Below are 27,003 nucleotides of genomic sequence, written 5' to 3' on the forward strand. Positions count from 1 at the left end.
ACCTAGTATCAGAGAATATTCATTTATTTGCCATTGAAATGGATTGTCTAAAATAAAATTTTAGTGAGTTATAGGAGAATTGGAGCATAGGACAAAATTTAAGGTTTTGTTTTGAAAAATGGTAAAGAATAAGATTTATGGAAAGTAATAGTAGAATATCCTCATTTTGCTCATGTAATTAACATAATCTCCATATTTTATTATTAATTTAGATTTTGTTTAACCACCTTTTAAATTAAGCTCACCTAAATTAAATATCCAAATTTTTATATCAAATTAATATTTTAAATATTCATATATTATTAAATTTTATTTTATCTAATCATATTTCAACGTTATTCAATTTTTTTTAATGTTTTTTTCATTACTTTCACATATTTAATTTTATTCAAATCTTTGAATTGTTTTTTATAATTTTATACGTATATTCTTAATAAATTAGTTGTATATTTTCCATATTCGTGAAGGATTAAATTATTTTATATACTATTTTTGCTATTATTTTAATGATTTTCATAAATTTACACATATATTCGTAATAAATCCATAAAAAAAATGTAAAAAATGTAAATATAATATAAATAATAGACATTTTAACTCGTTTAAAAATCACAAAATATTTATTTACTAATTTACATTTTTTTATTTTTTAAAAAATATCCATCTAAATCGACATTTTATCGATATTTTCATCAAAATTTTGATAAAATTAAGATCTCGATATTCCCATCACATTTAACAATCTAAACCTTGATGTAAAGAGAAGAAGACAAAAATCTTAAAACTTAGAATGTAGCCTAATTTTGCCTAAAAAATGTAGCTTAATTTTTTTGGGTCGTTTTCAAATGTAGGAAAATGGACAAAAATATTTACAAACCAAAATTTCACTGTCTATCTAAGATAGACCACTCCTATAGACTACTAATCGTGATCTATTGTAGATAGATTATAATATTTTAAGCAATTTTATCATTTAATATAAAATTTCAACCTTTTTCTGGTCGTTCCTACGATTATCCCAATATTAGTCATTGTTCCTCTTTAATATTGCTAAATAATACACAAGAGAATAAATATAATAAAATTGTCATCAAGTAGCCATTCAATTCGAAGACATTGGAATTACGAGTTACTTAGCTTGTAAACTAGTGATTGACTTATTCCATATACTTTATAATTTATACATATTTATATGGAGTTTTTTTTTTTTTAGAAATATTTATATGGAATTTGGGAGTTTATACAATAGCCACAAAAAGTTTTTTTCTTTAGTAGTTAATAGAAAGTATATTAGCTATCAAGGCTAATTGACATAATTTTAATGATCTTTTAAATATTTTTAACAAATATGATCATTACTATTTAAAAAAATAAATAAATATAACCATTATTAATGGTTGTGTTTCTGTCCTTTTTTGTTTTTTTTTCATTCAACCATATGCGTGGTGAAGAATTTAAAATTTGATCTCTCAATTGAATACTTAAATTTTTGCTAGTTGAGTCATGCTCAAATCGACCAGTTAATTATTAAGTTAATTCAATAATTGATCGAATAACTTTTTGTCATAGTGATCAATTTATTATATTTTTTTTTAGAAATATTGATTATAGTTAAAGATAATAAATAAATAAAATGTTCGCCTATAAATATATTAATTTTTAAAATATTGCTTGTGACATATTACTTATTTGTCAGGTTTAGTTATTTAATATGTGGATATGTTTTTAAAAGGGGAATATTGAATTTTAATTATATAAATAATAATTGATAGTTATTTGGAGAATATTCATTAATTGAACTCAATTTATATTAAAATATATATATAAAGTGTTTTTTGGTATTTATTCAGATGTTAAAAGGGATGTACCTTTTTTATCCTGATGATTTGATCATTTTTTCCCTTTAAACTATTTTTGCATTTTATTTTTGATTTCTGTTGGTATCTCTCTTATTTGTTATATATATACACTATAAAGTTAAACTTACTATTTTATTTTAATATTTAAAAGAATTGGAACCTTTGTTTTGAAGTTAATTTTCAAAATGTTTCTAGGATCTTAAGAACATTTCAAATATCAAAATTTCAAAAAGTTGTTATCCAACAACTCAAATTTATGTATGTATAATCATTATTATAGGCTTTAATATAATCAGATGTGAAATTCCATAAAGCAAAACATCTCAAAATATTAAAACAAAATTCCAACTTACAAGGAGCACAGAGCCAACATAAACAGTTATGGTTCAATCAAAGTTTGTGTTTAGTCGATAAGTAGATGGTAGGCAAATTATAAACAGAAAAGTCAGGGTTTTTTCATACCAAAACAATTGGTTTAAGGATAATTGCAAGTAATGAGTAGCGCTTTTTACATTGTGATATATCTATAAATACTTTGAATCTGATGACTATATTTGCAACGTCCCTTTATTCAAACAATATTGATGATTAATGTTCACCATTCAAAATACAAAACCTACTTCTTCACCTTCTCCACCATTATCATTATTCAACAAACACACCTATCTCTCTTTTTAGTGATTGATAATCATTGTTAGGTAATCTGTCTATTGCACTAGATGGTGACTTTCAAAGGCCTATAACCCAAAATTATTGATATTTTGGTTCATACTAATCACATGAGATTAGATTCAAATCCACAGAACATTCTTCGTATTAACTTATCATTATTAATTAAGTATTATTATTGAAAATCTTATCTATTAAAGTTACTTTGTTCGACAAGTGAATTCAACTCTAAAGTACATTCAAACCTATAAATATGAAATAATTGAAATGTATTGTGAACTTGATGAGCACAATGGAAACACGAATGTTAATAAAGTATAAAATTAAATTATAATATAATATAATATAATAATAATAAATTAATATTAAAATAAATTAAACATAATATATAAATAAAATAAATTAGCAAAATATAAAATAAAAAATTTCTCTAAATTTTTCACTTTCTCTAATTTTCATGGAATTTGCCTGATGTGTGTCTTTTAAAACTCACAAAATGTCACTATTTATAGGCAATTTGACAAGTGTGTAGATTACACGAACCTAATAATGTGTAATGTTGAGACATATGGACAAAACTTTGAGAAATGGGGATGTGACACATGATCAATGAACACTAAGTATAAGCATCTAATCTATTATCATAATATTTATAATATTCCCTCTTGGGTGCCCATTATATATATATATATATATATATATATATATGAAATATGTCTTGTTAAAACCTTACTAGAAAAAACCTCAATGGGATAAAAATCATAGTGAAGGGAAAATAGTACATATTTCATATAATTTAGACTCCTAAAAAGTATACTTACTTTCTCTCATAGAAACATCACTTGAAATTTTTGAGTCGCCATATTTTAATGTTGTGCATCAGTTTTTCAAAGATTGCGGTAGGTAATGCCTTTGTAAATAAGTCTATCAGGTTATCTTTCGAACAAATTTATGGTACAGTGATACCGCCATTTTCTCCAAGATCATGAGTGTAGAAAAGATTTGGTGAAATGTGTTTTGTTCTATCTCCTTTAATATATCCTCTTTTGATTTGGGATATGCATATTATGTTATTTTCGTATAATATTGTTGGAAGATTTTTATTAGAAAACAAACTACATGTTTCACGAATGTGATGAGTCATTGATCTTAGCATACACATTCTCAACCAGCCTTGTGAATTGCAATAATTTCAGCATAATTTGAGGAAGTAGCTGTTATGGTCTGTGTCACTGACCGCCACAATACAGCAGTTCCTCCATATGTGAATAGATAATATGTTTGAGATCTATCTTTATGTGAATCAGATAAATATTCAGAATCCACACAACCAACTAGATCAAAATTTGATTTATTTGAATAAACCAAACCCATATCAATCGTTTCTTGGAGATAAGAGAGTATATACTTAATTCCGTTCCAATGTTTTTTTGTTGGAGAAGAACTATATTTTGCTAATAAATTTATTGAAAATGCAATATCTGGTTTTGTATCATTAGCAAGATACATAAGTGCACCAATTGCACTAAGATATGGTACTTCGGGACCAAGAAGTTCTTCATTATCGTCTCAAGGTCGAAATATATCTTTCTTCACATCTAGTAAACGAACTTCCATTGGAATGTTCAATGGAGGTGCTTTGTCCATATAGAATCTTTAAAAAGAATTCCTATATAAGTTGACTTATGGACAAATATCCCATATGTTAAATGCTCAATTTGTAAGATAAGACAAAAATTTGTTTTTTTTCGAGATCTTTCATCTCAAATTCTTTCGTAAGATATTCTATTGCCTTTGAAAGCTCTTCAGGAATTCCAATTCTATTTAAATCATCAACATATACAATTATAATAGCAAATCATGACTGTGATTTCTTTATAAAAATACATGGACATATTGGATTGTTTTGATATATTTTTTTTCAACAAATATCCACTCAAGCGATTGTACCACATTCGTACTAATTGTTTCAATCTATATAGCGATCTCTGTAACTTTATTGAATACAATTCCCAGGAATTTGATTTATATGTTTTAGATACCTTAAATCCTTCTGGAATGCTCATATATATATCATTATTAAGAGATCCATATAAGTATGTCGTGATTACATCCATAAGATGTGTGTCCAAACTTTCATACACAGTTAGGCCAATTAAATATCTTACTGCAATTACATCCACCACTGGAGAATACGTCTTCTCATAATCAATATTAGGTCTTTGTGAAAAGCTTTGTGCAACTAGTCTTGCTTTATATCTTGTGAACTCATTATTTTCATTTGGTCCAAAAACCTAATGTTTTGAAAGTGAGTTTAATTCTGCCTTGATTGCTTCTTTTCACTGAAGCCAATCTTTTCTATGTTGACATTTTTCAACAAATTTTAATTCAAAAACCTCACTTTCAGATGTAATATCAAGAGCAACATTATGCGCAAAAATATTGTCGATAACTACATGAGTTGGGTTCCATCTTTTTCCTGTCATGACATAGTTTATTGAAATCTCATTATTATCTTTATGTATTTCATCTTCCTTATTAGTCATGTCATGAATTTCTTCATGAGTATTTACATCCTTAACCAAGTCTTCTTGACTATTAATTATTTTTCTTTTTCGAGAATTTTTATCTTTGGAAGTAACTGGTCTACCATGCTTCTGCGTGTTCTAGACTCATTAGTGATAACTTACTGTATTGGGATATCACTTTTCTATGGAACATTTGCAGCTGGTACATGTGATTTAGTTCCTTTCTTTGCATCTATAAATGAATTTGGTAATTAATTTGCTATATTTTGCAAATAAATTATTTTCTAAACTTCAAATTCACATTGATCTGTATGGGGATCTGAATGAGACAATAATAATGATGCATTCCAAGTAATTTCTTTTTCCAACTTTTGAATTCCTCCCCTAATGTTGGAAAAATTGTCTCATTAAAATGACAATCAACAAATCGTGTAGTAAATACATCACCGCTTAGAGATTCAAGATATTTAATAATTGATGGGGAATCATATCCAACATATATTCCTAACCTTCTTTGAGGACTCATCTTAGTACATTGTGGTGGAGCAATTAAAACATATACTGCATATCCAAAAATTCTCAGAAGGGAAATATTTTGCTCATGGCCATAAACTAATTGTAATGGCAATACTTATTATAAGCTATTCGCCTAATGCGTACAAGTGACGATGCATGTAAAATAGCATGTCCCCATATAAATGTAGGAAGCTTAGCACTCATAAGCAATGGTCTAACAATTAATTGCAAACATTTTATGAATGATTTTGCTAAATCATTTTGTATATGAACATGAGCTATAGGATGTTCAACACTTATCTCAATTGACATACAATAATTATCAAAAGCTTGGGATGTAAATTCACTAGCATTGTCAAGACGAATGGTCTTAAATGTATAATCAGGAAATTGTGCTCTTAACTTAATTATTTGAGCAAGTGATCTTACAAATGCAATATTTCGACTTGATAATAAACAAACGTGTGGTCATCTGTTGGATGCGTCTATTAATACCATAAAATACTTAAATGGTCCACTTGGTGGGTTAATAGGTCCACATATATCACTATAAATTCTTTCTAAAATTGCAGGGATTCAATTCCCACCTTGGCTGGTGATGGTCTAATTATTAATTTGCCTTGAGAGCAAGCATCACATGATAATTTATTAAATTGAAGAATCTTCTAGCTCTTCAATAAGTGTCTATTTGATTTCTCAATAATTCTTCTCATCATTATAGATCCTGGATGACCTAATCGGTCATGCCAAATTAAATTATAAATATGTATGGATTCAAGAACTTCAGGTCCATTGTTGTATATATTTCAATTACTCGTATATGTATATAATATAATCCAAAGGATAAAGTAGGTAACTCTTCCAATATACGCTTTTCATATGAGATAGTAGATATGATATAGAGATATTTTATATTATTATTTCTATTAATCTCAATATGATAATATTGCAATGTATATCTTTAAAACTAAGTAGATTTGTCTTTGATTGGCTAGAGAACAATGCATTGTCGATTGTAAATTTTGTTCCTCTAGTCTAAATAATATTTTCTTTTTCAAATCCTTCAATTAGGTTTGCAGAACCTGATATTGTATTGACTTTTGCTTCCACCATTGTCAGTTTGAAAAAAATATTCTTTACTTGTAAGCATTGTGTGTGTAGTTGCACTGTCTTGCTAGACATATATCTTCTTTGCTTATTTTTGAGTCACCAACATATGAAAATAATCCAGGCTTCTTCACTAAACAAAAATAATAATAAAAAGAAAAATAATACTTGAAATATACAAAAGTTAACATTTACCAAAAAAAAAAAAAATATGAAGATAGATAAGAGAAAACAACAACATTAAATCTAGATATTCTCAAAGTCACTTGATGTTTCATTAATTGTGTCAATCTTCTCTTTAAGAAATTCAAAAAAGTCTGCCACATCCAAATTAGTCATTTGGGATGGATCAAATATGTTATTATCCTGGTATACAAAATTTGCTTCCACATTTTTCTCTTTTTCCTTTAGAGATGTTTGATAGAGATCAACTAAGTCTAAGTGTTTTGACATACGATAGGTACGTGACCAATGCCCAGTCATTCTGCATCAAGTTCTGCTTTAGGTGAAGTATCTTGTGGAACATTTTTTTTGTGATCAACATTTTGTGTGGTTCTTTTGAAATTTGAATGATTAGAATGACCACCATGAAAATAATAATTATTTCTTCCTCTGCCACGGTTATGACCTCAACTATGACCACGATCTCGACCACGATTATTAGAATTCACATTATTCACTTCAGAGAATGATGTTGTTCCAGCTGGTCGAGATTCATGATTTATTCACGATTATTAAAATTTACAACATTCACTTTAGGGAATGTTGTTGCTTTAGTTGACTGAGATTCATATTTTTTTTAGTCAATAACTCGTTATTTCATTCAACCATGAGAAGACATCAGATGAGTATAGAATACTTTTAAAATATTTCTCTCGATATTGCTACTGCAGGTGCATATCCGAAATGTAGAAAATTTCTTCTCTAACATATTGATTTAAAATATTGGAGTCTCAAGAGCATCCATTTATGACGAGGTTTAGGAAGAAATTTTTTCTCTTTCTGATGACCACATTTTTATGGCATCAATATGTATTTTGGCATCAAGCACTAATGATAAATAATTATTACCATTAATATCAAATGTTACAAATTCTAATTTTGTGAGATTTGTCATGCACTATCATAAAATATTATATTTATATTAGAAATTTAATAGATATTAAATATGTAAAATAACATTAAATTTATTAATTATAATGAAGAGAAAAAAACCAACATACCTTTGGGACCTATCTTTAGCAGGAAAATCAATAGGAGCTCGTGTTGATAACATGTTGTGAGCTTGAGGAGTACAACGAGAATACGAATACCAATAAAATATAATATTAAAATAAATATGATATAATATAATAAAAATGAATAAATATTAAAATAAATTAAACAAAATAAAATAAATTAGCAAAATATAAAATAAGAAATTTCTCTAAAAACTCCACTTTCTCCAATTTTCATGGAATTTACTTCATGTGTGTGTTTTCCAAAATCCACCAAATGCCACCATTTATAGGCAATTTGACAAGTAGAGGTGGATTGCATGGACACTAATAATGTGTAATGTTAAACATATGGACAACACTTTGGAAAATGGGGACATGACACATGATCAATAGACACTAAACATGTGCATCTAATGGACATTTATTATCATAATATTTATAATAAAATGTTTAATAAAAAGAATGTAAGTGAACGTAAGGAAAATTTGAAGAATGTCAACTAGCATTTAAGGCCACGTTTATATGAGGAAAACGTAATAAATCAATGGTAATCTAAAAAGTGGATCTCATGTGGATACGTTTGGTGTTGTGTACTTGTGTTCCGTACCCTTACTTACATCCAGAGCCCACTTCTAAATTGTAATAAAAACACAAATTGATTGACTAGGTGGAATGCATTTGAAAATTCCGACGATATCATTAAGGCTAATGTTAGTGTTACTGTAGAATATGAGAATTATGAATTTGTTACTTTTATTATCATTATCATTTGATCCTAAATAATAGTAAATATGACAGATTTAATTCTATGTTAACATGACCAAAAACAATCGAATTACGTTTGTGATTGTGGTTCATTACGATTTTCATTACAAATCGGTACAAGTAACCTAAATTAGATTTAATTTAAGGAATAATGGATGGAAAAAGCATATTATAAATAATAAGAAGGTCATGGGTGAAACAAACTTTTGGTGAGGGCCATAATGTCTCCCTTCTTGCAAGGGTTAATTTATTAGGTCTTCCTCATGGCCTCTCAGTTTGCTTTTGGTATGAAATAATGATTAAAGGCTATGGTGCCTTTAGAAGGAAACTACCTTTATTGAAAGGACTTGTAGGTTGTCAATTTGGTAACCCAACCTTATCTCTCTCCAAAACATACAATCAAAAATGTGTTCAATACGACTTTTCTTTTAGTTTCTTTGAATCAAATCTCATATACTTTATTCCAACCAACATGAATCCACTAAATTACGGTAAAAGAATTATTACCATTCACTTTCACATTGTTTTTCAGAGTTCAACTACTTCATATATTCTCTTCGAAATGAAGTTAGAAAAAGTTGATTTATACTTAACTAATATATCACCTATAATTCAAACCATAAAAAAGTTCATATCTAGCTATAAACCTTTACGAGATAAAGCAACTTTAGTAAACAAAAGGTGTTAGGTTGGCCACTTATTAAAGTACAGTGCATAATTTAATGAAGTTGAAATTTTAGGAGGACATTTATCTTATTAACTTGGATGCACTCTAAATATCTCTTGATACGATATTTATATTGTAACACAATAATCATACAATGTTCTTTTTAGGATTTATATTGATTTAATCTATGTTACTTCCGTTTATGTCTAAGTCATTAGAAAAGATCAAATGTGTAAATTTAAAATGCAAAATCCGCAAAATCATTTCAACTATTTGAACTTATATACTTCACTTGTCTAATTACCAATGCTTAGGGATGATATATAACTAAACAAAACAAACATTCTATGCCATCAATGAAATGTGAAGTGAAAAAGGGTAATAAAATTGAAGCACTAATTGAAACTTTTTAGGGTTCCAAGGTTAAGAAGTTGAACAAATGGGTGCAATTATGAAAGTTGGGAAACAAATGAAGTTCTTGATTCAAGTAATTTTCCTATTTAGGTTCACAGTTTTGTGGTCCTCTTCCTCTGTAATTGGGCTATTGTGACCATATTTAGAAGTTGATAGTAAACCTAAAAAACTAGAATCTTCCCATTTAATTCCCAAACTATGAGACAAACATCAATCTAGATCTTGATCCATTTTGCTATCACTAGGATTACTATTTAATTTTATTAATTAAAATACTATTTCGGTCTTTGTACTTTGAATCTTGTTTATTTTTCGTTTCTACACTTTTAAAGTTGGATTAATTGGAATAATATTATTGTTAAAAAAAAATCAGACAAAACAAATATTTTAAAAACTATTTAGTAAAACATGCATCTTTTTTATCTTTCATAGAATGCGTTTTTTAAGAGACGTATTCAGAGGGCCACTTTTATATATAAAAAAAAAAGTCCCAAAATTCCAAACAAATACGTCTGACATAGTGGTTATGCTGCTACCATGTTTTATAAAAGACCTTGATGACTCGTGACCAAGATTTGTTGCAAAACTCGCACTATCATAGCCACTATGCCAAATGTGTGTGCACCTATTTTGTATTTTGTGATTTTTTAAAATAAAATGTCGCATTGTCACCCAAGTTTGTTTACCCAGTTAGCTTTCATATTATTTTTTTAAGGTGTATAGAAGATTTTCTCAATGCATCTCTTCAAGAGAAGTATTTACAACAAATATTGCATAGTTTATATGAATATTTTCAAAAATATTTGTTTTGTATTTTTTTTTTTGAAAAAACAACAATATTACAAATTTTAAAGTACAAGAATCAAAATGGTATTTTAACCAATATTATTTATAACTTTCTATGCTAGAAGTCCCTAACAACGTATTTGTACTTTACCTCTAAATTTAGGAAGAACAATAATATTACAAAAGAAAAAAAATGTAAAAAATGAGATGAAATAGCTACTAAATGAGTTTATAGTTAAAAACTAAAAATTTGTTTAAATACAAGTTTAGTCACTGAAGTCACACGTTTGTGTCTAGTATTTTCTCAAACTTTTAAAAACGTTAAATAAATATACAAACACTCAATTTTATGTCCAGTAAATCATTGATCTTAACAAATAGAATTAAAAAATGTAAGTAGATCACATAAAATTGAAGATTCTAGGACCTTTATAGTACCATTCAAAATTCAAAACGTATTATATATTAGATTAAAAAAAAAAAAAAAACTTGGTAGACAATCTTAAACTTGAAGATGAAACTTGTAATTCAAATTTAAAAACTAAAATTTAATATTAGAGAATGGGAATCTGATCTAGGTACTAATGGTTAGGATCTAATTCCCACCAAACACGGTGATATTGATACAACATTTGATAACGACTTTGTGCAACACCATCTTGCTCTCTTTCTATCTTTATGAGTTGTGATGTTTCTAAGTTAACAATTCATTAGTTAAGGATGGAAAAATTCATCATCATTAAGCTAAGTGGCCAAATAAGAATAAAGATGGTTACTCAAGACCTTAATTTAACTTTATATTATAATTCCCAACCCCAACCACTTTCAACAATTAAATATATTGATAATGTCAATTAAAATAATGGAGGAATATCTGATGTGTAGATAATAAACAACAGGTTTAATCATTTTTAGAATTCTATATCATTCTATTATACAATATATGTGTATTATAGAAAAAATAAATTAAACAAAGGGATCAGTGGAATAAGAGAGAGAAATTTTGGCTCAACTTGAGGAAAATAAAATGATTTTCCTTTTTTTTAAACAGTAAAAAATCTTGAATTGAAACAAAGGAAGCCTAATAAAGGAGACACATCACACAGTTGATTGTACCATGAAAAGCAGAAGATTGGTTTTTTAATTATGAAATCAGCAGAAACAACAAAACCCATCACCACGAAGGAGAAGAAAGAAGGGCGCAAAGAAGAACAAGACATGGAAGAAACAGAGAAAAAGAAGAGCAAGAAGAACAACAAGAAGCAAAAACATCAACACCCAAATGATCAAAACACAAAATCAGCCTCTGATTTCTCTTTCAAGCCAAGCTCTGATGTAAAGGGTCTTAGATTTGGTGGCCAATTCATTGTTAAATCCTTTACAATCCGGCGAGCTAGGCCTCTAGAGCTCCTCCAGCTCCTCTCTTTTCCGGCTACCACCAGAAATTCCGGCCACAAACCGCCGTTCCCATCAGCCACAGCTTTCATTCCTACAAACTTCACAATCCTTGCTCACCATGCTTGGCACACCCTCACTCTAGGACTTGGCACTAAGAAATCCAAAGTTCTTCTCTTTGTGTTTGAAAATGAGACCATGAAAACAGCCATAGATCGTGTTTGGCCAACAGAAATCCCTTTAGGCGAAGTGAACAAGAAGATGATTAGAGGGCTAAGTGGATGTGAGATGGCTCGGTTCAAATTCAGAAAAGGGTGCATAACTTTTTATGTTTATGCAGTTAGAAGGGAAGGGTGTTTTGGGTTTTCTTGTACTGATGATTTGAGAACTATTTTGGAATCTGTTGTTGCTCTTAAAGATTTCTTGGATCACACTGCTATGCTCGCTATGCCTAATCAGAGAACCATCAGCTTTGCTGTACCTCCTGTTGCAATGGCTTATTAGCCTCTCCTCTAATTATATTGTTATTCATTTTCCTCCATCATAATCAATATTAGCCAAGCAGAAGGGATTGATTGGTAATTGGTAATTGGTTTATTTGTTCACACTCCTCTTCTTTTTCATTTTTTTTTCCAAGATGAACATTTGTACCGTAGAATGAATAAGATTAGTCAGACTACTTCTTATACTGGTTGTATACATTTTCTCTGTGCCCATATCTGTCTTTGTTGTGATTGTATACACAGTTTGCTTTGTGAAAGTTGAAATGGAAGAGTATCCACTCTTCACCAACATGGAATTCTCTATGTACTTACAGATAAATTATGAAGATTTTGCATCTACAGACCACAAAATCCCTGCCCTTTTCCCCATTTCACTCCCTTTCCTAATCTTTATCTCCAAATTCTGTTCTTCTTTAGTAATTCCTTAAAGATCTCTACTTAGCTATGAATTACATTGCATGTTTGCATGTTAGCATATAACAGTGTCATTGCAATCCCAGAAGATGCTAAAACTGAAATCCACAGAGTCCCAGAACAAAATTGTTTTCACATACCATGAAGTGTCAAATCCCCAATAGATTCATCCAAACGCCAAAAACATCACATTCATTTCATAATTCAGACAAAACCCATTAATGAAATTGGAACAAATCAACGAAATTTCTAATTTCCTACTTTTCTTTTTTCTCTGTGGCATTATATCAAACACTTGATGCATGTGAGTGGTGGTACAATTAAAAACAGTGAGGTCAAAATCCTGCAGCACCATAATAACTTTGTGGTCTAAGAAATTAAAGAGAGAAGGAAGAAAGAAAGAAAGAAGACTTAGCTTTTTCGGATTCCCCGTACTCCATGGCATTAATCATGTCGAGAGAGAGGGCCCCTTTTCAGTGAGCTTTATCGCACCACGAGTCATCATGATCAAGTACACCACTACCACCACTTGAATAAAATGGAAGCTTTCATGTGTATGGTTACGCTTCTCTGCAGGCATTTTTATCCTAATGGGGTATCATTATTTTCCTAAGAAATGAAGAATTTTCAGTGAATCATAATTTGTCAGCTTCAACTTGTTCAATTTTCTCTCTTTTTGGGTTTGAATTAGTTGAAAGAGATAAGGAGACAGCATTATTTGGAATTGAGAAATTGTAGAGAAGTTTCACTTCACTTGCTTTGAATAAACATATGACAATGGTGATACTTAAATTTGATAACGAATCATTTGACACTTAGATAATATCGAAACATTAACTTTTGAAATTATAGTAATAGGGAGTTATGCTCAAAATAGTATAGTTAAAAGATTAATAGGATTATGTTGATTTTTTTTAGTACAATAACTATATGATGGAGAATTGAACCTTCGACTTAGAGATAAACAATATCAATTAATGACTTCAATGGTACATAACTAATTTGTTTTTAAGTGAAAAGAAAAATATAATCACGTGGGAAGGAGCTTATTTCTAAGGTAAACAATATTACTTGATTGTAAAGTATGGAAAGTTTTATTTAATCTTAATAGGTACTACTTCCTTAAAATTTGATGGAAAAGGATTGACGTTAAATCTATTTGAAAGGATACTTTTTTTTTTTTTTTTTTTGTCTAAAAGAGAGAATGATTAGGACGTATATATAATTTTGTATGAGTAGAAATGTAGACAATTCTGAGCATATACTACTCATTTGTATAAGGCTTCTTGAATGGAAAACCATTGGCAAAATCATTCAATTTTAGACCAAAGATAGACAATGTGTTTCATTCAATAAATATACATAGATTTGTTGTCGTAAGTCCTAACAAAAATTTATCATTATTTACTAAAGATGCCTCAAATATTTACACTCAAATCGCTATGTATTTCATCATCCTTGCCATGAAGCCACTTGGATTAATAATCTTTTATTGTAATAGAAGTGAGAAGCTAGTAACAATTTTGTTCATAAACTTTAATTTGTTATGATTTTGTAAATTACTTTCAATATTGTAACAATTTAGTTTTTGAACTAGAAATGTCCAATTTTTAGGGATGGGATAGGGATTCCCCGATTAGGCGGGATGAGGGAGGGGGTGGGAGAAAAAATTTTCTATGAGCTAAACAGGGACGGGGACGGGGACGAGGAATGCGTTCTCCATTGCCCATGTCCCATTCTCGCATCGATTAGTCTCTATTTATTTATTTAGTATAATTATTTAATGTTATATTATTATTACATAAATATTATATTTAAATTTAAATTTTGATTGTTTATTGGTTAAGATAATGGATATATTTAAATTAATTATTTAAATTTAAATTATATAGATAAATAATTTGATTTATATTTATTTTTTTACTAAAAAAGTTGATTAATTTTTTTAGACCAAAATTTGAGTAATTTATCTTTTTCAATTATTATGTAAAATAAATCATAATATGATTTAGTCATGGAGTTAATTATTTAATTAAAATTTATCTTAATTAGGAAAATTGTATGCAAATACAATTTAAAAAAGCAAAGAAGTGACTTCAAGTTATTTATTTATTTATTTTTTTTTTTGTTATTACAGGCATGACACGTCCTCCTCTCTTTTCGATATTGCATCTGCCTCTTTAGTTCATCATCATATCTCTCTTCTTTCTTTCTTTAGTTAATTTCTTAAACCAATCTTTACTTCTTTATCCCAATTTTTTTGTAATTTCCAATATATATATATATATATATATATACCAATCTTTACTTCTTTATCCCAATTTTTTTGTAATTTCCAATATATATATATATATATATATATATATATATACATATGAAAAAACTCTCTTTATTTTCTTTTTGGTGTCTAGGTTTGTTTTTAGACAACTAATACTTTTTTTTGTAGTAATTTTCACCTTTTCCAATTTTGATGGTGAGAACCAAACCACATCATATTGATTTTTTTTAAAAAAATATTTATTTGCCTTTTTCTTCTAATGCGGTTTCAGATTCTTCCCTAAATTTTCCTTTTCTCCATTTCCAAATCAATTATATTAGGTGTGAGTTTTGATTTGCATGAGATATTAAATATTTCCTAATTGTCTTAGGATATATATATGATTATTATTTGATTGTCATCTTTGATTATCATGTGACTTTTCTTAGAAATTAAGTACTTTGTGATTTCTTTCTGATTACCATGTGATTTCTATGTGATTGTTCATTAGATATTAAGTATTTTGTGATTTCTATTTGATGACATATGATTGTTATCTAATTGATATGTGTTACCCCTATCATAATACTCAATCAATAGGCAATATCAGAAACCAAGGGTAATCAATAGGCAATCAGAAGACAATCGACCGAAAATATAAAAAATAACTAACTATGCGTCTAAGAATAAAAAGGAATTAAATACTAATCAGACAACAATCCAAAGATTGACAACAATCACATAATAATCATATAGAAATCAGATAGCAATCAAATTCCAGGCGGAAGTCAGTGAATTATGCCCACATGGGTAGAATTTTTCATGTTTGCAAAAAAGCAAAAACAAGGAACACGCTCCAAATTTCCATTTTTTTATAATTAAAGTTGCAATTGCCACTTTAAATTAATTGGTTTTTCTTTTTAAAAAATTAACAGAAAAAATTTTCCGATCCTCGCTCTGATCCTCGTTGGGAATTTCACGGGATGAGAAATGAAATGGGGAGCGAGGATGGAGATAGGGAATGACATCCCGATCCTGCCTCACCCTTGGATATCTCGACTTTGAACTTTACTATGTGATGGTAATATAAAAGTATTTAGTCCCTATCGTAAAAGAATCATGAAAATTAAATATCGATTTTATTATTTCATGATGTAGATACTTTGTAATTTGTAAATATTGATTATATAATTAGTTTATCTATTTACTCTAGGCAAGAATCTCATTAAGTCTTAACATTAATTTTAACAATAGGGAATAAATCGTTACAAATTTTAAGTACAAGAACCAAATTTACATATAAAATTCATGGACTTAATTGTTACAAAACCTAAAGTATTGGGACTAAATCGTTAAAAACCAAGGTTCATCGATTAAAATGATATTCTACAAAAGCTTAGGGATAGGAGTGGTTTTTTAACCCAAAAAAAAAAAAGAAAAAAGAAAGTCTAATATGTAGGAAAAATAGCCAAGCCCAATATACAAAAGAGCATTAAAAGCCTCACAGGCCCACACTTTGGTTCAGGGGAATAACAAAAAAATGTAACGCCCACCGTGGGGCTCGAACCCACGACCACAAGGTTAAGAGCCTTGCGCTCTACCGACTGAGCTAGACGGGCTAGTTGTTTCGTTTCTTCACATAATAGAATAAATTTGAATTTAGCTTTTCTTCCTTTTTTTTAATCTTTCTACAAACTCCGGTTGTTGACTGCTGAAGGGCGGAGTAGCGCCAACCTCTCTTGGCTTCCGCTGCAATTTGAGCTACAGAATGGAGTATCCATGGACGATACTGTTCATTTTGATTAGCCTTGCTCTTTGTATTGCAGTAGGTTTGATATCTGCTGTCATCATTGAAGCTTACAGGAGGAGATTCAATCACCAGTACGCTACTGCAGCATTCGTCATTGATTTGAATTGCAATTTCTCATATACCTGTTTAGATGAGGTTTTTGTTGTGCTCATTCGTTGTTGATTTGTTTCAGGCACGTTGAAGCTCCAGCAATCTTCGAGGACCCAAACTCGTTGAAACGGGTAACACTTTTTGATCATCGCCTGAAAGATTAAATTATACGTTTAAAATCGACTCTCAATCACTCCAAGATTGTCTTTGAAGAAGTTGAATTTATAGGCAGCTAGTGGTTTAGTCAAACAATCTAGAATTTGATCGTAGGATTGTATGTTATATGTACCTTCATAGCTTTACAAATTGTGCGCTCAATTTACACCATGACAGGGATAAAAAAGTAGTTGATGTGAGGATAGGATAGGTTGGAGATCTTGTTCCTTGTCTGTAGAAATGCTGGCATTTCGCGCAAGCCATATAGACTACAAAAAAGCCGATGGAGTTTAGCCTATGTGTTTCCCTTTCCTTTTTGAATGGATTCACATTGAACACAAGAGAAAGAAAGTCCCGAATATTGCTAGGAAAGACAGTCTGCCGACCAAATGCTTCTAAAATGTAATTCCATCTCTTATAATCCCAAAAGGTAATACATACCGAGATGTTTCAATACAAGGAGTTTGTTCCAATCTGTAATGGGCTCTTTCATCATTGCTTTGGTATTTTCTCTAATTAATATATTACCAACATGAATGAGATTAAAACGAGTTGTAGCTTCTTTGAACACACATATGGAAGAATCCGTTTTGAGTCATGCAGCCCAAACTTAATAGAAGTCGTTCTTAACCTTTCGAACCTTGGAGCTTGTTTTAGACCATACAAGGCCTTGTGTAGCTCGCATTCATGTTCAGGTTTCTTTTAGGTCCACATAACCTTCTAGAAGCACATACAAATCTGTTTTAAACTATTCATGAAAAACGAGCTATTTATATCCAATTTCTTTTTTATGATTTTTGTTTCCCGTAGAAAAGAGAATGCCAATTGGTTCATGTCCCATCCTCACTAATCAAAAACAAAATAGAAGAAGAAGAAGAAGAAAAAAAAAGAAAAAGAAAAAAGAAAAAGGAGCAAAGCCTAGGTCTCTTGTTGCTGATATGGTAATTGGCAGGGATGATTTGATGGTTGAAGAATCATATCATCAGTCCTTACAGATTGTGTTTTTGCAAGGATTTTTTGAAACCACTTGCAGATTTCCTTTCATTGGAAGATGACCTACCACAGGCTCCAAAGATATTCTGAAAGGTATCATTTATTATTACTCAAAGAAACAGTATAATATCGCCTACAATCACAATCCTCGATCTTAGACGATCGATCCCTCTCCTATCTCTCGCTCTCGAGAAGTTTATTCTCAGACTTCCCTCCCTTTCTCCTACGCTTCTCCCACCATATAACCTTCACTCCTCCCCCCAACCCTTGTGGACCCACTCTCAACTCCTTTCAATACAACTATCTCTCACTTGTGGTCCCACCAACACACTTCCTTGCCCTCTCCTATTCTTTCTAGCATATGTATGTACAATTTGGGGCCTAACATTACTTCCCGCCTCCAACTTCACCTTGTCCTCAAGGTCAGGGAATTGCTGCTGAAAATCTTCAAATACTTCCCAAGTAGCTTCATGTTGTGGCAAGCCCTCCTAACCAATCAATACTTCTCAGTGCCTTGTAGAAGGATTTTTGCGATAACCAAAAACCTCTTTTGGTTTAGTAAGCCATTCCATATTATCAAACAACGGTGGAAGATCGATTGAACTTCTTGCCGTGGCCCCATAGCCTTCTTCAACTGGGAAACATGAAACGCGAGATGAATGTTTGCCCCAGTGGGCAACAACAATCGATAAGCCAATGTCCCTACACGATCCACAATCTGTTATGGCCCAAAATATTTGGGAGACAATTTCTCATTCCGTTGGCCAGCCACCGAAGTCTGACGATATGGATGAAGCTTCAAATAGACATGATCCCCAACAACAAATTCAACTTCCCTCTTCCTCCTATCAGCAAACTTTTTCATCCGACCTTGAGCGGCTGCCAAATGATCCTTCAAAACACGTAACATTACATACCTTTCTCGTAGTTGCTGATCCAAACTAGAAGTAGAGGTAGCCTGCTCTCCATAGTAGATCAAAGCTGGAGTTTGTCGACCATACACAACTTGAAATGGCATAATTCCAATGGAAATGTGAAACGTGGTATTATACCAATATTCTGCCCAGTGCAACCAAGCATGCCACTGTTTATGTCGATCCCCATAGAAACATCGCAGATAGACCTCCACACTCATATTCACAACCTCTGTCTGTCCATCCGATTGGGGATGGTAAGTTGTGCTTCGGTTTAAGTCCCTGTTAGCCTAAACAATTCTTGCCAAAATTTACTTAAAAAGACTTTGTCACGATCAGAGACAAGGGATCTAGGATAGCCATGTAGATGGACTACCTCTTTAACAAACACATCTTCTACCACCTTAGTCGAAAAAGAATGCTTAAGTCCAATGAAATGACTATATTTAGATAAGCGGTCCACCACAACCAAGATAGCATGATAACCATGTGATTTGGGCAATCCTTCGATGAAATCCATTGAAACGTCCTCCCAAATAGCATTGGGGATAGCCAAGAGCAACAACAACCCCGCTAGAGATATGGCCAGAGCCTTATTTTGCTGACGAATAGAGCACTCTTGAACATACTTTCTCACATCATTCTTCATTCCCTCCCAATACAAGTCCCCTACTAAGCGCTTATAAATGCGCAAAAAATCCGAGTGCCCCCCAAACACCGTATCATGGTATGTGTGCAAGATGGTAGGAATCAATGTGGAAGTCTTAGAAAGCACAATTCTTCCTTTGAATCTCAATACACCTTGCTACACTGAAAAGTGAGGGACACTATCTTCATCAGTGAGTAGTTTTTGTACCACCGCCTGCAACTTAGGATAATTTTTCACCTCTTTGATCACCTCGATATCCAACAACGTAGGAACTGTCAAATTAGCTAATCCCACCTCCTCTAGCTTCCTAAACAAAGCATCAGCTGCCTTATTCTCCACCCCTGGATGATAGAGTACTTCAAAATCATACCCAAGCAATTTTGATAACCATTTTTTATGTTGAGACACGCGCTGCTCCAACAAATACTTAAGAGAATGTTGATCTGTAATAACCATAAACTTCTACTCCAACAAATATGGACGCCATCACTGAACTTCCTTAACAACATCCATCAATTCTCTCTTATAAACTGGCTTGTTGCGATCCCTGGTAAACAAAGTATGGCTAAAGTAAGCAATTGGTCTCCTCTGTTGCATCAATATAGCCTCCAAACCAAAACCAGAAGCATCGGTTTCCACCTCAAAGGGCTTACTGAAATCGGGTAAAGAAAGAACAGGCAATGTTACCATAGCATTTTTTAATTTCTCAAATGCCTCTTGAGCAGCCTCGGACCAATCATAAGCTCCTTTTTTTAACAATTGTGTTAACGATGCTGCGATGCTCCCATAATTTTGCACAAAACGTCTGTAGTATCCAGTGAGTCCCAAAAAACCCCTCAATTCCCTTATGTAAGTGGGTGTTGGCCATTCAAGCATAGCTCTAACTTTTACCAGATCTGCTTCCACCCCCTTACTGGAAATTAAATACCCTAAATACTCAATCTTCCCTCTCATAAACTGGCATTTATTCCTGTTAGCATACAACTCATTGTCACGTAGAATAGCTAACACACAATCAAGATGCTTCGCATGCTCCTCTAAGTCTTTACCATACACCAAGATGTTATCGAAAAATACTAGCACAAATTTTCTCAGATACGGTTTAAATATCTGGTTCATCAGTGCTTGGAAGGTTGATGGAGCATTAGTCAAACGGAAGGGCATGACTAAAAATTCATAATGACCTTCGTGCGTGCGAAATGCACTCTTTTCCACATCACTTGGGTTCATCTGAATCCGGTGATACCCTGATTTTAGGTCGATCTTAGAATTTCAACTCTCATTTTCGAGACCTCCACATCAACCGCATAGATCTTCTGCATCCTCTTCTGTGCAATTTTTCCAAATTTTCCTAGGGTGAAGCTCTGATACCAATATGAAAGGTATCGTTTATTATTACTCAAAGAAACAGTACAATATCGCCTACAATCACAGTCCTCGATCTCAGATGATTGATTCCTCTCCTACCTCTCACTCTTGAGAAGTTTACTCTTTGACTTCCCTCCCTTTCTCCTAGCCCCTCCCACAATATAAACCTCACTCCTCCCCCCAACCTTTGTGGACCCCACTCTCAACTCCTTTCAATAAACTAACTCTCACCCGGTCCCAAATACACTTCCTTGCCCTCTCTTAGTCTTTCTAACATATGTATGTACAATTGGGGCCTAACATATTCCTAGCATACACTTTGGGTGGTCATCCCTTCGAAAAGAAAAAGAAACTTCTTTGGGAATACTTTGTTAGAACATTTTGCTGGATTCTTTGGCTAGAAAGAAAGCTAAGGATCTTTCCATATAAGAGACTCACCTACAATAGATTTTTTGAGGCTATAGTTAGTTTGGTTGTGATTGTGACCAGGTGTAAATGTTTTGCACTCTTTCATTACTGTAGCTTTTCTTTCCTCAGTTCTAATCGGAGAGGTCCTGTAGCTTTTATTTCCTCAGTTCTAATCGGAGAGGTCCTTTGTAGATCCCCCTACTGGGGACTCCCCATCTTTTGTAAGTTCATGGCATCAATGAAATTGTTTCTTATAAAAAATCAAAAAAGGAAAAAAATAGATTGTTGAAGATTTAACCATTTCATTGATTCCTATCCTTCCCCAACCAACTTGGCTTTTAGCTTGTGCAGGGATTATCTGAGTTTAGTTTCACCTTGAACACCCATTTATTCCCAATGATATTTAATTCTGATGAGAGGGGAAATAGATTCCAAGCTTTGTTTTTAAGCAAAGCAGTAGGTTCTTCATCCTTTGTGATTATAGACTATATTTTTCCACTGAACTTTCAGTTCGACAAGATGAATTTAGTACCTTTTGGGGTTAAAATCCCCATTGTCTGCTCCAGTAATCAGTGGTGCACTTGGTCTTGTTCAATTCTGTTTGAGGGTTCCCGATGTAATCTTAAGTCCTCTTCAAAGCCCTTCTGAAGTCTATTGAAGACTTGTGTTACGACCTCAATGTAAGCAACTTGAACGCTGAACCAGGACAGCCTGAGTTGAGGTTCCTTCAGCAGTTAATAGTGGGCAGTATATGGTTCCTAAGATTTTGACCCAGATTTCTGCCACAGGATGTTCAGTTGTTGATTTTATTAGCTCCATGACTTATGGGATTTTAGCAATCTGATCTTGCCTGATTGAGAAAGTGATCGACATTTTGTAGGCCTTTGTAAGGCTCTAATACTCAAAAGATAACAGGGGAAGGAAAATTTCTTGAACGCTTTTCGTTAAATTATTCAGATAATGAGTACAATTATTTAAGGCATGAAGTCTTGCAGTTCTCCAACTCTAAAAATTATCTAAAGCAACCCCAGTTAATCAGACAAACAAAACTCTCTTACAATTTACTACTGCCTAACAACTCATTAGAAAAAAAAAAAACAAAACATTTTACTGCGACTTAACAACCACTGCCAGCACCTAATGGATCCTCTTCACACCCGGCTAGCCAATAGTGGGTGCACACCAGATATTGAGTTTGAGCTTGATTTTTAATTGGTGAAAATTCAAAGCGGGTAGACTGTAGAGTGTGGTAAGAGGTTTGGTTAGGATGTTCGATGTTGTAAGCTAAGTAGAGAAAGGCAGGGATTGAACACTGTAGTTCTTGCCAAGAAATAAATCGCACGCAAAGTAAATGTCAATCCATATTTAGTAGGATTGAAACTAAAACTTTTATTTTATTTGCATCAAGTAGTCCGTAATAAGAAAAAAAATATTCTTTTAAGTAAAATTAATAAGCAAACTCATAAAAAGAATAATGCAATGAAAAAAAATAAAATAAAATAAAAGGGGTCCTTGTAGAAACTGCCTAAATACGGAAGGGCTCCAAAATTGCAATGATATTACATCATGTTTATGTTTGTAATATTTGGATCAAAATCGATGCAAAGTGGTTTTTAGAATGCATGATAGCAAGTTTCTTGAATCCTTAGGTTCCTTGCCCCTCAATTTTCGATCCAGCTGAGAAGTATATGTCCTTGATCGTCCCTGCTTTCAATGAAGAGTACAGGCTTCATGGAGCTCTCGAGGAAACCATCAAGTAAGTTGAAACATTACATAAAGCATTTCATTCTTTCCATATAAATATTGTTACTTCTTGTCTTTTATACCTATTAGCTCTCTTTGACATTGGTTTCTCTGCATACCAATCCTGTCTACTCAGATTTTTCTGAATTCTTGGATTTTTCAATTTTGTGGTAATAGTCTCTACTTAGCTAGATACGACTTGCAAAGTAAGATGTGAAGAGCATGTTTCTCAACTTTTAAAGGCCACAATCTTTCCTAATTCATGGAAAATATTAGTAGACCTAAAAAACTTACAAAGTAAAATCTCATTCCTCCTTTGTGTTTTAGTTATCTTCAACAACGTGCTGCAAAGGACAAGTCATATTCCTATGAGGTATTTTCTTTTTTTCATCTGTGTCTTTTATTCTTGTTTCCTGTTCATGAGCATTGATCGGGACAACTTTAAGAAAATTTGTATTGTTGATTTGTTGCTTATGAAACTCTACATGTCAATATTTTATTGCTTGTGATACCTTGATATATTCTTCTTCTTTGTATTTTTATATTTTTTAATAAGAAACCTGTAGCTATGTATTAAGAGAAAGAAAAGACAACCTACGGGGTTGGGGGAAGAGGAATTCCGCTCCCAAAAGCAGCTACTTACAAAAATACCTTCCCATCTGGAAGAATCTTTAGAAGGGAGTAATTACAAAAGAATTGGCTATAACTATGACACTAGTCACTACTAAGAAGCAGGGAAATATAAGGAAGTCACTAGACTTATCTTCGAATGTTCTGTTCCATTCGAACCAAATACCTCATATTATCGCACAAGAAGCAAACTTCCACAAAACCTTGGTTCTTCCTTTCAAACTTTATTAACTGTAGATGATGCTTTCGGCTCCTGAACTGTGGCTGATGCATTCCTCTACTAAACTGTGAATGTTGTTGAAAACTTGTTGCTTTGATTCAATCTATTTTTGTAATGAAGACTTGTTCTACTTCTTACAGAACACAAACTGTTTAAAACACCAAAGTTGAAATCTAATAATGTTTAGTTCAAATTTATTTAGACTTTAGTTTATCTGATGAATTATGTTTCTGAAGCCAAATTATGAAATAAAATTGGCTAAATTACAAAAATTACACTGAAGCAATGAACTTTTCTTCTCATTATTTAAAAAATACCCCTATTGTTTCAAAAGTTGCAATAATATCTTTGACTTTTCATTAACGTTTCAAAATCACCTTTGTAGGAATGTTTTTTTTTAAACAAAGGGTGTAATTGGTTTTGTCATGCTTTGCAATAGTATCTTTGACTTTTCATTAATGTTTCAAAATTATCTTTGTAGGAATGTTTTTTTAAACTAAGGGTAATTGGTTTTGTCATGCTTTTTGTAAATTTATAATTTGTAAAGGAGATAAGATAATGGTCTGAAACTTCGTTCCAAGTTTGAGGTTTTCTTAAGAACAGGTTGAGCATTTTTAATGTATAATAGATCATAGAAATTAGGTTAAATAAAAAAATTTTAAAAACATAAATCATAGAAATTGATTTTGTTTCGTACTAAACAAAGGTGGAAGCTTATTTTTACGTTGTTTTAAAACAGAAATAGAAACTCATTAAAAAGATATAAATGCTCATTGTTTTCCCATCTCCATCCATCTGAGATAAAGGAATGGAAAGGTCTGGTGTTATATAATGCATGAAGCTGAATTGATCATGCTTTGTGTGCTTTGCCTTTGCTGAAGATATAATCATTTGACTTGTATAGGTGATAATAATTGATGATGGGAGTGTCGATGGAACAAAAGGTGTAGCTTTTAATTTTGTTAGGAAGTACTCTGTCGAAAATGTGAGGGTTATACTTCTTGGAAGAAATCATGGAAAAGGGGAAGCTATTAGAAAGGTGAGTTTGGACTTCGCACTTTGTTTGCAACACTTGTATGGTTACTATTTTCTTTACACCATTTTTTATGGCAATTTGTGAGACTCACTTTCTAAAAGGTATTATCAAGCAGGGAATGCTTCACTCACGTGGTGAGCTACTTCTAATGCTGGATGCTGATGGAGCAACCAAAATTACTGACCTAGAAAAACTTGAAAACCAGGTTTCGACAAACCAATCCATTTTCAAGTGCAATTTATTTCAATGAAGTTAGCTTATGTAAGCGAAAGCCCTGACTTCCAAAAATGTGATAGTTATTCAAGATGATTTTTTTTCTCCTCCAGATCCATGCAGTAGTTAAGAAGGAAGCTTCAAGAGATCCAAGCATTAGAATATCTGATATTCCTATCGCTGCATTTGGTTCCCGCGCTCATCTTGAGGAGAAGGCTCTGGCGACAGTTTAGTTTTGCTCTTGCAGTTATCTCAGCTTCATCATTTAAGCTTTATTTTTTATTTGATGGGTTCTCTCAATTTTCAGAGGAAGTGGTACCGCAATTTCTTGATGAAGGGTTTTCATCTTGTGGTTCTTCTAACTGCTGGTCCTGGAATACGGGATACACAGGTGATTCTTCTCACTGTTTGCGTGCATATGCTCCTTAGTATATATGTGCCATTATCTCTGTGCTTATGTTGCTGTGCAGTAATGCAGATATAGTGCGGATTCATGCCAACAACTGGCTGAAGCTGCTAAGCTTCATTTTTTGTTCCTGACTTTCAATCACTGTGATTATATGCAGTGTGGTTTTAAGATGTTTACGAGATCAGCTGGAAGGAAGCTGTTTACCAACATTCGTTTGAAGAGGTAAGATCTTCTACAATATTTTCTCTTTAAGTCACGACTGCTTATTAGAGGTTTTAGTTTGGATTATCATGTCATACGGAGTAGATCCCGCTCTCTTTTAGGAGCATGCGACCACACCAGAAATAATATGGTAAATCAGTGAGTATAGTGGAATTGATTGCATTCAATCTGAGAGCAAAACCGCAACAAATGAACTTTGTTGGCTTATTTTGTTTCCCGTTCTCTTTCTTAATCCTTCCACTTGATGATACACTTGATGATAAATCATTTTCAGCAGCTATATTAAACTTTCATCTCTGATTTGTGCTTCCATGAAATTGCTGATTTTGATCAGGACTAACCTACTAAGGATTCACTTCCTGCAGGTGGTGCTTTGATGTTGAGTTGGTTTATCTCTGCAAATTTTTTGGCATTCCTATGATTGAAGTATCTGTGAACTGGTCTGAAATACCTGGATCCAAGCTAAGTCCACGGAGCATTTTAAACATGCTTTGGGAGCTCGCACTCATGTCGGTCGGATACAGAACCAGAATCTGGAGAATTTTCAACTCAGCATCCGACTGAATTTCTCAGACCAAGAAAAAAAAAAAGGGATGAAAAATGAACAATTCACCAATACGGTACATATTTCACCCGCAATAGTCCGTGGTGTGCAAAATTTAGAGCTGAACGAATTTAAACCAGCCATTGCTGATCATTCCCATCTATAATGCTGGAAATTTTCGTTTACCAAATTGATATTATACTGTTTCTTCTTCAATTAATTTTCAAATTTAATATAGCACATCTCAGATTATTTCTTTTGATGCATGTGGTGTGGCTATGTTTTCCTAGTACAAAAGCTTCTTTAACATTACATCTCTCAAATCTCTTCAAGATCCCCTTGATTATATGTGGGCAGTAAGCAATTTACAACTCAATGTGTCGTGCAGCCAAAATTTCAGCTTGTCCTGCAGTTTCCACTATAACAGGTAGTCCTTAAATCTCTTTATTTCATTTGAACTCTTTCCAATTTTAATAAAAATTGGGGTAAGGGAGTGAT

General features: G+C 32.1%; 2 protein-coding genes and 1 non-coding gene across 4 annotated transcripts; 2 read left to right on the forward strand and 1 right to left on the reverse strand.

The window, feature by feature from the left end:
* Positions 1-11,488: 11,488 nt before the first annotated feature.
* Positions 11,489-12,780, forward strand: LOC120079488 (uncharacterized). Its single transcript, XM_039033690.2, has one exon. The coding sequence runs from the start codon at positions 11,678-11,680 to the stop codon at positions 12,428-12,430; it is 753 nt and encodes a 250-aa protein (XP_038889618.1). The 5' UTR covers positions 11,489-11,677; the 3' UTR covers positions 12,431-12,780.
* Positions 12,781-16,646: 3,866 nt separating this feature from the next.
* On the reverse strand, positions 16,647-16,719 carry TRNAK-CUU (transfer RNA lysine (anticodon CUU)). The gene has a single exon. It is a non-coding gene; the product is annotated as a tRNA-Lys (tRNA).
* Positions 16,720-16,786: 67 nt separating this feature from the next.
* Positions 16,787-26,767, forward strand: LOC120079719 (uncharacterized). Of its 2 annotated transcripts, none has more exons than XM_039034052.2 (10): positions 16,787-16,981; positions 17,083-17,131; positions 23,138-23,244; positions 23,559-23,604; positions 24,986-25,120; positions 25,233-25,322; positions 25,444-25,557; positions 25,638-25,721; positions 25,897-25,961; positions 26,327-26,767. In XM_039034052.2, the coding sequence occupies exons 1-10, from the start codon at positions 16,869-16,871 to the stop codon at positions 26,523-26,525; spliced, it is 1,002 nt and encodes a 333-aa protein (XP_038889980.2). In that variant the 5' UTR covers positions 16,787-16,868; the 3' UTR covers positions 26,526-26,767. The 2 variants fall into 2 exon arrangements, 1 of the variants encoding a protein (XP_038889980.2); XR_016530114.1 differs by having other exon boundaries at positions 16,795-16,981; positions 25,801-25,961.
* The last annotated feature ends 236 nt before the right edge of the window (positions 26,768-27,003 follow it).

The sequence above is a fragment of the Benincasa hispida genome, chromosome 6 (assembly GCF_027475165.1).
Source record: "Benincasa hispida cultivar pf3 chromosome 6, pf3_genome.v1.1, whole genome shotgun sequence".
Taxonomy (NCBI): Eukaryota; Viridiplantae; Streptophyta; class Magnoliopsida; order Cucurbitales; family Cucurbitaceae; genus Benincasa; species Benincasa hispida.

Bases quoted from the DNA above. Each gene is read 5' to 3' on its own strand.
- LOC120079719 (XM_039034052.2), top strand. From the start codon at position 16,869: ATGGAGTATCCATGGACGATACTGTTCATTTTGATTAGCCTTGCTCTT. The intron at 25,121-25,232 runs GTGAGTTTGGAC...ATTATCAAGCAG, and splicing joins AAGGGGAAGCTATTAGAAAG to GGAATGCTTCACTCACGTGG. The intron at 25,722-25,896 runs GTGATTCTTCTC...GATTATATGCAG, and splicing joins CTGGAATACGGGATACACAG to TGTGGTTTTAAGATGTTTAC.
- LOC120079488 (XM_039033690.2), top strand. From the start codon at position 11,678: ATGAAATCAGCAGAAACAACAAAACCCATCACCACGAAGGAGAAGAAA.